This window comes from Trachinotus anak, unplaced genomic scaffold (assembly GCF_046630095.1).
Source record: "Trachinotus anak isolate AG129_WGS33_773 ecotype Australia unplaced genomic scaffold, CSIRO_AGI_Tana_v1 ptg000016l, whole genome shotgun sequence".
NCBI classification, from domain to species: Eukaryota; Metazoa; Chordata; class Actinopteri; order Carangiformes; family Carangidae; genus Trachinotus; species Trachinotus anak.
In genome coordinates, this window is record NW_027273867.1 from 11,798,270 (window position 1) to 11,812,804 (window position 14,535).

The 14,535-nt window shown below is 43.2% G+C and overlaps 2 protein-coding genes across 2 annotated transcripts; both read right to left on the bottom strand.

Moving 5' to 3' along the window:
- Window positions 1-118: 118 nt before the first annotated feature.
- LOC139634606 (biotinidase-like) lies at window positions 119-12,079 on the bottom strand. Its single transcript, XM_071501175.1, has 7 exons — window positions 11,825-12,079; window positions 11,184-11,333; window positions 10,860-11,011; window positions 10,575-10,752; window positions 9,899-10,471; window positions 9,159-9,818; window positions 119-763 (listed from the first exon to the last, which is right to left on the bottom strand). Exons 1-6 carry the CDS (start codon window positions 12,041-12,043, stop codon window positions 9,546-9,548), a joined length of 1,545 nt encoding a protein of 514 aa, XP_071357276.1. The 5' UTR covers window positions 12,044-12,079; the 3' UTR covers window positions 119-763; window positions 9,159-9,545.
- On the bottom strand, window positions 827-3,700 carry LOC139634602 (biotinidase-like). Its single transcript, XM_071501167.1, has 6 exons — window positions 3,444-3,700; window positions 2,799-2,948; window positions 2,462-2,613; window positions 2,176-2,353; window positions 1,486-2,058; window positions 827-1,405 (listed from the first exon to the last, which is right to left on the bottom strand). The coding sequence occupies exons 1-6, from the start codon at window positions 3,681-3,683 to the stop codon at window positions 1,133-1,135; spliced, it is 1,566 nt and encodes a 521-aa protein (XP_071357268.1). The 5' UTR covers window positions 3,684-3,700; the 3' UTR covers window positions 827-1,132.
- Window positions 12,080-14,535: the final 2,456 nt, after the last annotated feature.

A 14,535-nucleotide genomic window follows, 5' to 3' on the forward strand; every position in this document is an offset into this window, starting at 1 on the left:
TTGTATTTGACAGAGCACAAATATGTAACATCTGAGGTGGTCTTGGTCAGAGCAGTTCAATTTTTTAAAAGCAGTTTTCAAATGTATTATATATTTATCTCTTTGCACACATCTCCTCCAAAGTAATTAATTCTAGGGCTGCAACTAACAATTGTTTGTTGGCCTTTTTTGTTTTTAAAGAATACATGACATGGCAGTCATTAATGAAGTAAACTGGTGTCACACAACAACTGATGTAGGCTACTCAGTATGATTGGTGTAATCTTGAATTATCCAGAGTGAATGGAATTTTGGTTACATAGCTATGCTCAAGCCTAAATGTCTGGATGACAAAGGCAACAGTGAATCAGCTCATGTTGGGCTGGTCCCTCTGTCCAGCCTCTCTCAATGGTTGATAACATAGTCAACAAACATTGCCCAGATTTTATCAGAAAGCTGTGATCTGTGTCCTTGTCCTCCCCCTCCAGCTCCATCCCTACCTCTCACTCTTTTGCAGATGGATTGCTGCAGATGGATGTAAGACCATTTTACTGTATGATTGGTTCAGGGATCAGCTGATTGATGGTGGAAAGGAGCACCCTAAGGAACTTTTACTTGCAATGATGTAAACTATTGAAAGTTTTTTGCAATTGCAGAAAACTCCACACACAAACCAAATGAGACAGAACACTTGGAGCTAAACACCTCACTTGTATGTTAAAATAAAAATCAATAGGGCATTTTACAACAAATGATAGATGCACACACACACACACACACACTACTTTAATTACTCATAAAGCAGCAACAAGACATTGATGAACTTAACATGTAACACTGCTGTCTGTAGAACTTTGTAAATCTTTTTAATTTTGTCATATTTGCTTCACACAACACAAAATTGAATTGGAAAAAAAAGTAAAACAAAATGTGTTTCAACTTTTGGTTCCTTTGTTTAAGGCATAAATTCAAAGGTTAAGGTTAAGGTTTGATGCTTTTGTCTAAACATTCACTTTCAGTGTGTAAGCAATCGCAAAAAATGGTTATGTCTGAGACAGGACAAAGTAGCTAAAACTGTGGATATGGTGTGTAAATAAGATGTTTGTCTGTCGATCAACTAATGTATTAATCAACTAATCAATTCAGCTCTAGTTCATTCATTGTCCAGGTGGTACATTCGTCCATACAGGCAGGCAGTGACCAAGCCACCAGTCATATTTGAATGTTTCATGGTCACTCTGCCACCTGCAGTCTTCTCCAGATGCTCTGGCTCCTCCACGACCTGATGGCTAGCTAAAACTGATGGGTACACATATTTGGTCCCAAACTTCCCCTCCAACAGGAAGTCCATTTTAGTCTCAGCCTCTTCTACTACCTGTCCACAGGAACTGGCCTCCAACCCTGCACAGCGGACTACTGCACACACCTGTAGACAGAGAAGGGATAAATGTAACAAGTGTCTCATTTACCAGTTTTAAAGTTTTACAGTTCTTCATATTTATATACCTGCAGGGCATAGCGTCCGTCCACAGTGTGAAGTCCAGCAAATGCTCCCAATGCATAGAGCTCTTTACTGCTTCCCTGTGGTAATTGTCGGTATTGCAGGTGACAGCAGAACGTGCCATTACACACATTTAGGTTGCCCTCTGTCTCATTTAGTAATACGAATGTGAATGGGTCAAACATCATGGGTGAGACAAAGGTGGGAGAGGAGGAAGACAGCAGTTCAGGATGAGAAGAATCACAACAGTTGCCTTGAGATGATGTAGATGTCGTGGACTCAGCCGTAACTACCCCCTCCTCAGTGGCCACACTCTGTCCGCCCCACAGTGGGTCTAAGACTGGCACTCTGGCCACCAGCAGCCTGCCCTCCTCTGGATCTCCTCTGTGGGCATGGTGGTAGGTGGCAGAAAAAGGGGTGTAGATACCACTTCCTGTCATGTTCATGTGGTCGTACCGAATGTTGGCTGCCAGTAGGGTGACATTAGCACCCAGGCTTAAAGCTCGATGGAATTGGACTGAGTCCAGCAGGGGGAGTGAGTTCATCCAGGCTGTTGGAAAGATCAGCTGACGCACACCCTAAAAGAGGTGCAAAGAAAGAGGCTGAGGATAAGAGGAGATAAAGACTAAACACAGCAAAGTATATATGAAAGTAAATATGAATACACGTTGCTCTACATGTATATATTTTTGTACCTTCTCCACCAGGGTAACTGTGGGCTCATGGAACAGGATGTCAAAGCAGATGAGGAGGCCGAACCTCCCAGCAAAAGGTGTATCAAATGTTATGATCTCAGGCTGTGGTGGTGTGTCAAAGGCTGCCTCAAAAAACAGGTTTTGTTTATGGTAGCGTGCCACCAGCTGGCCATCAGACCTGTATGACAGAAGATACCGTCAATACGTTACATAGACTAGGAAACTGTGAATTTAATCGCTTGCTGGACTTCAGCCTAACCATTTCTATTTTAAGGTTACACTTCACCTGAAAACCACATTGGTGTTGAACTGCCAGTGTCCATCAGGGGGACAGATGAAAAGAAGGCTGGACTTCATGGGGCAAGGCTGCCGATCAGCCATGTTGGCCACCACGTAGAGCTTGTTGTGACGTGCAATGCAACTCAAATTCTGGAGAACCTATGAATCAACCACATTTGACTGCAATTCATATTGTGAATGTAACCATGCTTGATGGAAGGCCCCAGGCAGCCAAGTGTTTTCATACCAAAGCAATCCTCATCACAGAAGTTTGTCATTTTAGAATACCACTGAGCAAGACCTGAACAACTACATGTATCAAATCTAATTATATGATTGTACACCTCAGTGTTGTTGTATCTTTCTGGCTCGGTGCAGGGATTCCAGCTCTCCTGCTGGGGGTCTGGAATAGTTTCTAGGTAGCCAGAGATGGTTGTTCGGTTGAAGATGAAACCTTGAAGACCATCCTCGGGAAACACCAGGATCTGGGCACCCTGATGGAGAGTATGACAAGATTCATTAATGTAGTTGTGACCGCCAAGACATTCAATCTCCTTCTTTACAAGACCATAATGATAAAACACTCATGACTAACTTTGCAATGGGACACAAACTTCCCTTCATAAATATACGTCACTATAATCTTAGGGAATAACCCTTTTAATGTATCGTGTTGTCTGAGCTTTTAAGGTATGTCAGTTCCATCTGACGTCTTGAGCAAAAAATATAGTCAGAAAAAAAGAAATCTATAATTGTGTATTGAATTTGACTTTGAATTATCTTTGTCAATTCCTTTGAAACCAGTTTAGTTCATTCTGAAATCTTTTGTTGCACCTAACAGAATGAGCTACCTTATGTTCACGTATATCATTTTGAAGGATATGGATACTAGATAAAAAGAACAGCTATTTTTGAATGACACAGTCAACAACATTGTTTCTTTGACTAAAAAGCAACAACTTTATAACTCTCTCCTGTCTTGTCTATACCTGTTGGGCAGCCAGTTCAGCCTGCTCCTTGTAGATATCCAGGTTTTTCTGCATATGTTTCAGTGCGGCAGGACGGGACAGGGGGACGTGAGGGTCCGGCTCCAGAATTATGCGGTGTTCATACACAGCAGCAACATAAGTAGAACCGGCAACGTGTTCTGTTCGACCAATGGCCGATGTGAAAGATAAAGTGACAAAAATGACAGCAAAGAAATACATTGTTGCTTCCTTGAGAGCCATGAATGCTATAAAACAGACTGACCAGTTATAAGCGCCTGTAGGGCCCTGGACAGGTCAGAAGTCCAGGTAAATAGAACTGATTCAGCTGAATAATTTCTGTTTGCAAGAGATAAGAAACTCCCTTTTTACGAAATAGTGAGTTTATATGTACATAATCTACATGGACTACGTTGGTCAGCTCACACAAACCAATTGATCAAAAACTGTGATGGGCAGCCCGGTAGTCGAGTGGTTAGGCCGCGTACCATGTTGAGCGTAAGACGCTCTTGGCAGGCAGTCGCCGGTTCGACTCCTGATCGATCTGACTCTTTCCTGCATGTCGTTCCCCTCTCTCTACCCCCTTTCCTGTCAGTCTCCACTTGTCTATAATAAAGGCATAAAAAGCCCCCCCCCCCAAGAAAAACTGTTGATGGATTATCACTCAACATACTGGATGACTGTCAGAGAGCTCTCCTGCTGGGGGTCTGGAATAGTTTCTAGGTAGCCAGAGACAAGACAAGATTCATTAATGTAGCTGTGACCACATTACACAGCCCACATACTGTCTCAGTATGTTGCTATACTGGATGACTGTCAGAGATCATATGTAGTACCTGGACATGCACTGCACGGAGAAATCTGAAGTAATTTCAAATTTTTCCTTAGCCCCAAATTAATCAGAGTTCATTCATCATACATTGGTATGCCTACAGATAGATCACTTCTCACAAATACACTATATTGCCAAAAGTATTCACTCACCCATCCAAATAATTGAAATCAGGTGTTCCAATCACCTCCATGGTCACAGGTGTATAAAATAAAGCACCTAGGCATGCAGACTGTTTCTACAAACCTTTGTGAAAAAATGGGTCCCTCTCAGGAGATCAGTGAATTCCAGCGTGGTACTGTGATAGGATGCCACCTGTGCAAAAAGTCCAGTCGTGAAATTTGCTCGCTCCTAAATATTCCACAGTCCACTGTCAGTGGTATTATAACAAAGTGGAAGCGACTGGGAACGACAGCAACTCAGCCACGAAGTGGTAGGCCACGTAAACTGACGGAGTGGGATCAGCGGATGCTGAGGCACATAATGCACAGAGGTCGCCAACTTTCTGAAGAGTCAATCGCTACAGACCTCCAAACTTCATGTGGCCTTCAGATTAGCTCAAGAACAGTGCGTAGAGAGCTTCATGGAATGGGTTTCCATGGCCGAGCAGCTGCATCCAAGCCATACATCACCAAGTGCAATGCAAAGCGTTGGATGCAGTGGTGTAAAGCACGCCACCACTGGACTGTAGAGCAGTGGAGATGCGTTCTCTGGAGTGACGAATTGTGCTTCTCATCTGGCAATCTGATGGACGAGTCTGGATTTGGTAGTTGCAAGGAGAACGGTACTTGTCTGACTGCATTGTGCCAAGTGTAAAGTTTGGTGGAGGGGGGATTATGGTGTGGGGTTGTTTTTCAGGAGCTGGGCTTGGCCCCTTACTTCCAGTGAAAGGAACTCTGAATGCTTCAGCATACCAAGAGATTTTGGACAATTCCATGCTCCCAACTTTGTGGGAACAGTTTGGAGATGGCCCCTTCCTCTTCCAACATGACTGTGTACCAGTGCACAAAGCAAGGTTCATAAAGACATAGATAAGAGAGTTTGGTGTGAATGAACTTGACTGGCATGCACAGAGTCCTGACCTCAACCCGATAGAACACCTTTGGGATGAATTAGAGTGGAGACTGAGAGCCAGGCCTTCTCGTCCAACATCCGTGTGTGACCTCACAAATGCGCTTCTTGAAGAATGGTCACATATTCCCATAAACACACTCCTGAACCTTGTGGACAGCCTTCCCAGAAGAGTTGAAGGTGTTATAGCTGCAAAGGGTGGACCGACCTCATATTATACCCTATGGATTAAGAATGGGCTCTCACTTAAGTTCATATGTGAGTCAAGGCAGGTGAGCGAATACTTTTGGCAATATAGTTTATCTAAGAAGCTGACACACTCATGTTGCAATTTTGTGAGCAAGAATCCATCAACAGTTTTTGATCACTGTTCATTTTTTATACAGCAATGATAGAGACAATTTGTGTTATGTCATGGTATTATACCTACCAACAGAGATGTTTAAAGCATTACTCTGATTAAGACGGCAGGAAAGATTCTGGGAATGGCTGAGTACATGTCAACAGGTCCCTTGTCCCTTGAAGGCAAAATAAAGAAACTGTCTGTGGTTTGGGGCCACCAACACATGGAAATAAGTGTTCTTCCTGACACAGCCTGAAGAACATCCCTTGTGCTAAGCATGTGAAAACAAAAAAAATGAGGATTTCAAACACCTGAGATCTAAAATCAGGTGAAATCTCTAATCCTTTGTTAGGACAAAAGTTAGTTGAAAGCTCTCAACTAAATCAAACCTGACCATAATTTGGTACCCTTTTTTGTGGGGATGTGGAGATGTTATGGGGAGAAACGGGTGGTGACTGGACTAACGATGAAAGAGGAATTAAGACATTTTTTGATTTATTGCTGTTTTATATGACAAAATACAAATTCATAACAGCTGAACTGACATTACTAGTTTTGGTCAGAACAATTAAATTTTTTAAATAATTTTTTAAAATATGTGTGTGTGTGTGTGTGTGTGTGTGTGTCTCTCTCCTGACACACACACACACATCTATTTTAAAGCAGTTAATTCATTGTCCAGGTGGTACATTCGTCCATATAAGCAGGCAGTGTCCAGGCCACCAGTCGTATTTGAATGTTTCATGGTCACTCTGCCATCTACAGTCTTCTCCAGATGCTCTGGCTGCTCCAGAACCAAATGGCTGGCCAAAACTGATAGGTACACACATTTGGTCCCAAACTTCCCCTCCCACAGGAAGTTTTAGTCTCAGCCTCTTCCACTTCCTGACCACAGAAACTAGCCTCCAACCCTGCACAGCGGACTAATGCACACACCTGGACAGTGATGGGATAAATGTGACAAGTGTCACATTCACCATTTTTAAGTAATTAAAGTTCTTCTCCTTCATACCTGCAGGGCATAGTGTCCATTCACAGTCTGAGTTTCAGCAAATGCTGCAATGCATACTTTACATACTCTTTACTGCTCCCCCGTGGTAACTGTTGGTACTCCAGGTGACAGCAGAACGTGCCATCACACACATTTAGTTTGCCTTCTGACTCATTGAGGAACACAAAGGTGAATGGGGCATACATCATGGATGAGACAAAGGTGACAGAGGAGGAAGAGACTGCAATAAGCAGCTTTTGGATGAGAAGAATCAGAACAGCTTTTTGTTAAAAAGGATCCAGAGGCTGGATTTCCTTTCTGGACATGGTGGTAGGTAGCAGAAAAAGGGGTATAGATACCTCTTCCTGTCATGATCAGCTGGTTGTTCCAAACATTGGCTGCTACGAGGGTGACATTAGCACCCAGGCTTAAAGCCCTCTGGAACCGGAGTCATGTGTTACTATACTGGATGACTTTCAGAGACAGTATGTAGTTCCTGGATATGTGTCCTGGGCCTGAACATGAGGTCAAGACCTTATGTCGACAATGTCACACGTGTGACCTATGTGACACAAGGAGCCCGTCACCAATCAGTCATCCTCTACAGAATCTTCTCCTCAAGATTCAGAGTGGCAATGTACTCAGAATTCATAGAATATTAGATACATTTGGGACTCTGGTCCTATTGTGTTCTTCTGACAGATAAAGTATCTGATACCTGGATGACCCATAACTTAAAAGCCACAAGGAATCTGCACTTAATGTGCAGTGGTTGCAGACCAAAGGAGCAGACAAAACGGCTGTTGCCACAGTTTGAGGGGTGGCCACATTATCCTATAGAAGTGGTCAAAGGTGTACAAAGAAGCCCAAGTAGCTGAGGTACAGATGTCACTCAGTGCATCACCCTTCAAGGCAGCTTTCAGGCACCACCACATCAACCCACAACCCATGGGGATGGACACTGGGGTAGGGTGCATTGCAGACCGGGCGATAGGCAAGGGTGGTGACCTGGGTGTGTGGATCCCCGGTGTCACACACTGGTCCTAGGGACATAGAACATCACCTCTCCAGTGGGAAAGGAGCTTGAGGTGGTGCGGAAGGTGGAGCAGTACAAACTAGATGTAGTTGGGCTCACCTCTACGCATGGGCTCTGGAGCCAAACTGCTGGAAAGGGGCTGGACTCTCTCTTTTTTCAGAGTTGTTCAGGGTGAAAGGCACCGAGCAGGTGTGGGAATACTCACAAGCACCTGGTTTAGCACTGCTGTGTTGGAGTTCTCGCCTGGGGAAGGAGAGGGTTGCCTTTATGCGACTGTGGGTTGCAAGAGGAAGGCTCTGACTGTTGTGTTCGCTTATGCACCGAATAACAGTTCAGAGTATCAGGCCTTCTTGGAGTGTCTGTGCGGTGTCCTGGTTGGTGTCTGGCCTGGGGACTCAATAACTCTGCTGGGGGACTTTAACGTTTATGTGGGCAACAATGGAGAAACCTTGAGGGGTGCTTTGTTATTGGACTTCTGTGTTAGCCATAGTTTGGCCATAACAAGCACCATGTTCAAGCATAAGGTAGCTCATAAGTGTATAAAATTGCCTTTTTAGGAGCAAGCAACTTTCAGGCAGAGGATGAACACTAATTGGTGCAATGTTTGTAAAGGTAAAGTAACAAATGAATAAAGATATTTGTCTTTGATTTATTGCAGTTTGTATTTGACAGTGCACAAATGTGTAACATCTGAAGTGGTCTTGGTCAGAGCAGTTCATTTTTAAAAAAATCAGTTTTCAAATGTGTTTTATATCTCTCTCTTTGCACACATCTCTTCCAAAGTAATTACTTCTAGGGCTGCAACTAACAATTGTTTGTTGGCCTTTTTTGTTTTTAAAGAATACATGACATGGCAGTCATTAATTAAGTAAACTGGTGTCACACAACAACTGATGTAGGCTACTCAGTATGATTGGTGTAATCTTGAATTATCCAGAGTGAATGGAATTTTGGTTACATAGCTATGCTCAAGCCTAAATGTCTGGATGACAAAGGCAACAGTGAATCAGCTCATGTTGGGCTGGTCCCTCTGTCCAGCCTCCCTCAATGTCAACCCATGGTTGATAACATAGTCAACAAACATTGCCCAGATTTTATCAGAAAGCTGTGATCTGTGTCCTTGTCCTCCCCCTCCAGCTCCATCCCTATCTCTCACTCTTTTGCAGATGGATTGCTGCAGATGGATGTAAGACCATTTTACTGTATGATTGGTTCAGGGATCAGCTGATTGATGGTGGAAAGGAGCACCCTAAGGAACTTTTACTTGCAATGATGTAAACTATTGAAAGTTTTTTGCAATTGCAGAAAACTCCACACACAAACCAAATGAGACAGATCACTTGGAGCTAAACACCTCACTTGTACGTCAAAATTAAAATCTCCAATCAAAACCTGTCAATCCTTTTTCAATCGGGCATTTTACAACAAATGATACACACACACACACACACACACACACACTACTTTAATTACTCATAAAGCAGCAACAAGACATTGATGAACTTAACATGTAACACTGCTGTCTGTAGAACTTTGTACATCTTTTTAATTTTGTCATACATGCTTCACACAACACAAAATTGAATTGAAAAAAAGTGTAAAACAAAATGTGTTTCAACTTTTGGTTCCTTTGTTTAAGGCATAAATTCAAAGGTTAAGGTTAAGGTTTGATGCTTTTGTCTAAACATTCACTTTCAGTATGTTAACAATCGCAAAAAATGGTTATGTCTGAGATAGGACAAAGTAGCTAAAACTGTGGATATGGTGTGTAAATAAGATGTTTGTCTGTCGATCAACTAATGTATTAATCAACTAATCAATTCAGCTTTAGTTCATTCATTGTCCAGGTGGTACATTCGTCCATACAGGCAGGCAGTGACCAAGCCACCAGTCATATTTGAATGTTTCATGGTCACTCTGCCACCTGCCGTCTTCTCCAGATGCTCTGGCTCCTCCACGACCTGATGGCTAGCTAAAACTGATGGGTACACATATTTGGTCCCAAACTTCCCCTCCAACAGGAAGTCCATTTTAGTCTCAGCCTCTTCTACTACCTGTCCACAGGAACTGGCCTCCAACCCTGCACAGCGGACTACTGCACACACCTGTAGACAGAGATGGGATAAATGTAACAAGTGTCTCATTTACCAGTTTTAAAGTTTCACAGTTCTTCATATTTATATACCTGCAGGGCATAGCGTCCATCCACAGTGTGAAGTCCAGCAAATGCTCCCAATGCATAGAGCTCTTTACTGCTCCCCTGTGGTAATTGTCGGTATTGCAGGTGACAGCAGAACGTGCCATTACACACATTTAGGTTGCCCTCTGTCTCATTTAGTAATACAAATGTGAATGGGTCAAACATCATGGATGAGACAAAGGTGGGAGAGGAGGAAGACAGCAGTTCAGGATGAGAAGAATCACAACAGTTGCCTTGAGATGATGTGGATGGCGTGGACTCAGCTGTAACTACCCCCTCCTCAGTGGCCACACTCTGTCCACCCCACAGTGGGTCTAAGACTGGCACTCTGGCCACCAGCAGCCTGCCCTCCTCTGGATCTCCTCTGTGGGCATGGTGGTAGGTGGCAGAAAAAGGGGTGTAGATACCACTTCCTGTCATGTTCATGTGGTCGTACCGAATGTTGGCTGCCAGTAGGGTGACATTAGCACCCAGGCTAAAAGCTCGATGGAACTGGACTGAGTCCAGCAGGGGGAGTGAGTTCATCCAGGCTGTTGGAAAGATCAGCTGACGCACGCCCTAAAAGAGGTGCAAAGAAAGAGGCTGAGGATAAGAGGAGATAAAGACTAAACACAGCAAAGTATAGTTGAATACATGTTGCTATGTGTATATATTTTTGTACCTTCTCCACCAGGGTAATTGTGGGCACATGGAACAGAATGTCAAAGCAGATGTGGAGGCCGAACCTCCCAGCAAAAGGTGTATCAAATGTTATGATCTCAGGCTGTGGTGGTGTGTCAAAGGCTGCCTCAAAAAACAGGTTTTGTTTATGGTAGCGTGCCACCAGCTGGCCATCAGACCTGTATGACAGAAGATACCGTCAATACGTTACATAGACTAGGAAACTGTGAATTTAATCGCTTGCTGGACTTCAGCTTAACTATTTCTATTTAAAGTTACACTGCACCTGAAAACCACATTGGTGTTGAACTGCCAGTGTCCATCAGGGGGACAGGTGGAGGAAGGGCTGGACTTCATGGGGCAAGGCTGCAGGTCAGGCAAGTTGGCCACTAGGTAGAGGTTGTGACGACGTGCCATACAACTCAACTTCTGGATAACCTATGAATCAACCACGTTTGACTGCAATTCATATTGTGAATGTGACCTTGTTTGATGGAAGGCACCAAGCAGCCAAGTGTCTTCATGTCAAAGCAATCCTCATCACAGAAGTTTGTCATTTTAGAATACCTGAACAACTACATGCATCAAATCTAATTATATGATTGTTCACCTCAGTGTTGTTGTATTTTCCTGGCTCGGTGCAGGGATTCCAGCTCTCCTGCTGGGGGTCTGGAATAGTTTGTAGGTAGCCAGAGATGGTTGTTCGGTTGAAGGTGAAACCATGAAGACCATCCTCGGGAAACACCAGGATCTGGGCACCCTGATGGAGAGTATGACAAGATTCATTAATGTAGTTGTGACCGCCAAGACATTCAATCTCCTTCTTTACAAGACCATAATGATAAAACACTCATGACTAAGTTTTCAATGGTACAAATGTCCCTTCATAAATATACAGTCACTATAATTTTAAGGAATAACCCTTTTATTGTATCATATTGTCTGAGCTTTTAAGGTATGTCAGTTCCATCTGATGTCTTCAGGAAAAATATAGTCAGAAAAAAAGAAATCTATAATTGTGTATTGAATTTGACTTTGAATTATCTTTGTCAGTTCCTTTGAAACCAGTTTAGTTCATTCTGAAATCTTTTGTTGCACCTAACAGAATGAGCTACCTTATGTTCACATATATCATTTTGAAGGATATGGATACTAGATAAAAAGAACAGCTATTTTTGAATGATACAGTCAACAACATTGTTTCTTTGACTAAAAATCAAATTTTTTATAACTCTCCTGTCCTGTCTATACCTGTCGGGCAGCAAGGGCAGCCTGCTCCTCGTAGATATCCAGGTTTTTCTGCATATGTTTCAGTGCAGCAGGGCGGGACAGGGGGACATGAGACTCCGGCTCCAGAATTATGCGGTGTTCATACACGGCGGCAACATAAGTAGAACCGGCAACGTGTTCTGTTCGACCAATGGCCGATGTGAAAGATAAAGTGACAAAAACAACAGCAAAAAAATACATTGTTGCTTCTTTGAGAGACGTGAATGCAATAAAACAGACTGGCCATTTATAAGGGCCTGTAGGGCCCCAGACAGGTCAGTCCAGGCAAATAGAGCTGATTCAGTGGAATACTTTTCTGTTTGCAAGAGATAAGAAAGAGATAAGTTTATAGTTATAGTACATGTCAACGGGTTCCTTGTCCGTTGAAGGCAAAATGAAGAAACTGTCTGTGGTTTGGGGCCACCAGCACATGGAAATAAGTGTTCTTCCTGACACAGCCTGGAGAACATCCCTTGAGCTAAGCATGTGAAAACAAAAGAAAAAAGAGGATTTCAAACACCTGAGATCTAAAATCAGTTGAATGCTCTCAACTGAATTAAACTGAGCTGACCATAATTTGGTACCCTTTTTGTGGGGATGTGGAGATGTTGAGGGGAGAAACGGGTGGTGACTGGACTAATGATGAAAGAGGAATGAACATATTTTTTAAATTTATTGCTGTTTTATATGACAAAGTACAAATTCATAACAGCTGAACTGTCATTACTAGTTTTGGTCAAGACATTTTATAAATCAGTTTTTTTAATGTATTTCATTATGTCTCTCCTGACACACACATCTATTTTAAAGTGGTTCATTCATTGTCCAGGTGGTATATTCGTCCATACAGGCAGGCAGTAACCAGGCCACCAGTCCTATTTGAATATTTCATGGTCACTCTGCGATCTACAGTCTTCTGCAGATGCTCCAGAACCAAATGGCTGGCCAAAACTGATGGGTACACATATTTGGTCCCAAACTTCCCCTCCAACAGGAAGTTTTAGTCCATCATACACATTTAGTTTGCCTGTGGGAACTTAGCTGCAGCTTCTATGAAAAACGAAGCGGGACTTCTGGTTGTCTTTTCATGTTTTTTACTGATGGAAAAAACTGTCACAATACAAAAAAATGACGATGACTAACAGATCATAAACAATCGCTCTTCTTCCGTTTTCCAACTGACGCTTTTTTTTTTTCAACGGTTTGAACCTTGACCTTTCTCAACTGACGTGTAAACATAGAAACGCCCTCTGGTGGACTAAATGAGTAATATTAGGCTACATATCAGTTGCCTTATATGAAATCATGTATGAAATTAACCTTACTTTTAATCTGTATTCTAATACTGTCTATTTAATATTTAACTGGATCTGAAAGCAAATCATGAAATATAAACATAAAATAATAATCATGTTTTCTAAATAAATAATAATGAACAAAGGATACAACATCCTCCCCCCCATGAAGACAGTTCACAGCATTAAAGCTCTAGGGGGTACAGCAGTTGAACTGGTCTTCTTAATATTGTCCCATCTGATGTGCGTACAGCACATGCTTTCACAAGTCCATCTCTTCCTGGGAAAAGCTGCTTGATGATCCCAGCTTTCCAAATCTGGCGTGGTGTCCTCTCCTCTCCAATGAGCACCAGATCTCCCTCCTTGAGAGGGGTAGAGTGTGAGTTCTTACTGGCGTGTGCAGATCTCAGCTCCAGTAAGTACTCCGTTTTCCATCGGGTCCAGAAGTAATTGAGAAGACGCTGGTGATATTTCCATCTCCGTGTTAGCTCTTCTCTGCTGGAGCTGGGGGTGTGACTGGCAACATGAAAGGGCTTCGGTGGCAAGGAGCAGATTCGCCTTCCAATCAGAAAGTGAGCCGGGGTGAGGGGCTGAGGCTCTTCAGGTTCGTTGTAGACAAAGGTCAGAGGTTGTGAGTTTATTGTTGCTTCTGCCTCTGCCAATAGAGATGTAATCTCCTCAAAGCTCAGTGAAGCTCTTCCCATCACTTTCCTTAAACATGTTTTAACTGATCGAACCAGTCTCTCCCAAAACCCCCCCCACCAGGCGGCTCGTTCTGCGATGTACTTCCATGTGATGCCCTTTTCAGTGAAATACCTTAGGAGCTCAGGCTCCTTGATGGCCTTCCAGAGTTCTCTGAGGTCTTGATCAGCTCGTTTGAAGGTTCGGGCATTATCTGAGTACACAGTCCTGCAGAGGCCTCGTCTGGATATGAATCTCTTAAATGCCAGGAGGAATGTCTCTGTCGACATGTTGGACACAAGCTCCAGGTGGACCGCACGTGTCACAGCACAGGTGAAAAGTGCTATATATGCCTTTTCCACTTTGTCTTTCTTAGCCTTGACATACAGAGGGCCTGCAAAGTCCACTCCAACAGTCTCAAATGGAGGTGATTCTGTGATCCGATCTCTCAGCAGAGGTGCTGTTGACTGCTGCATTGCCTTTACTCTGAATCTTTTACAAGTGGTGCAGGCTGTGATGATTGTCTTTGTCATTTCTTGGGCTCGTGGAATCCAATATGTGTCTCTTAGTTGCATTAAAGTGTCTCTCATACCTGAATGCATCACTTGGTCATGACAGCGCTGGATCAACATTTCTGAGAGTCTGTGGTATGAAGGCAGGATGTATGGATGCCGCTCACTGAAACTCATGTCTGAGTGTTGCAGTCTTCCTCCCAGA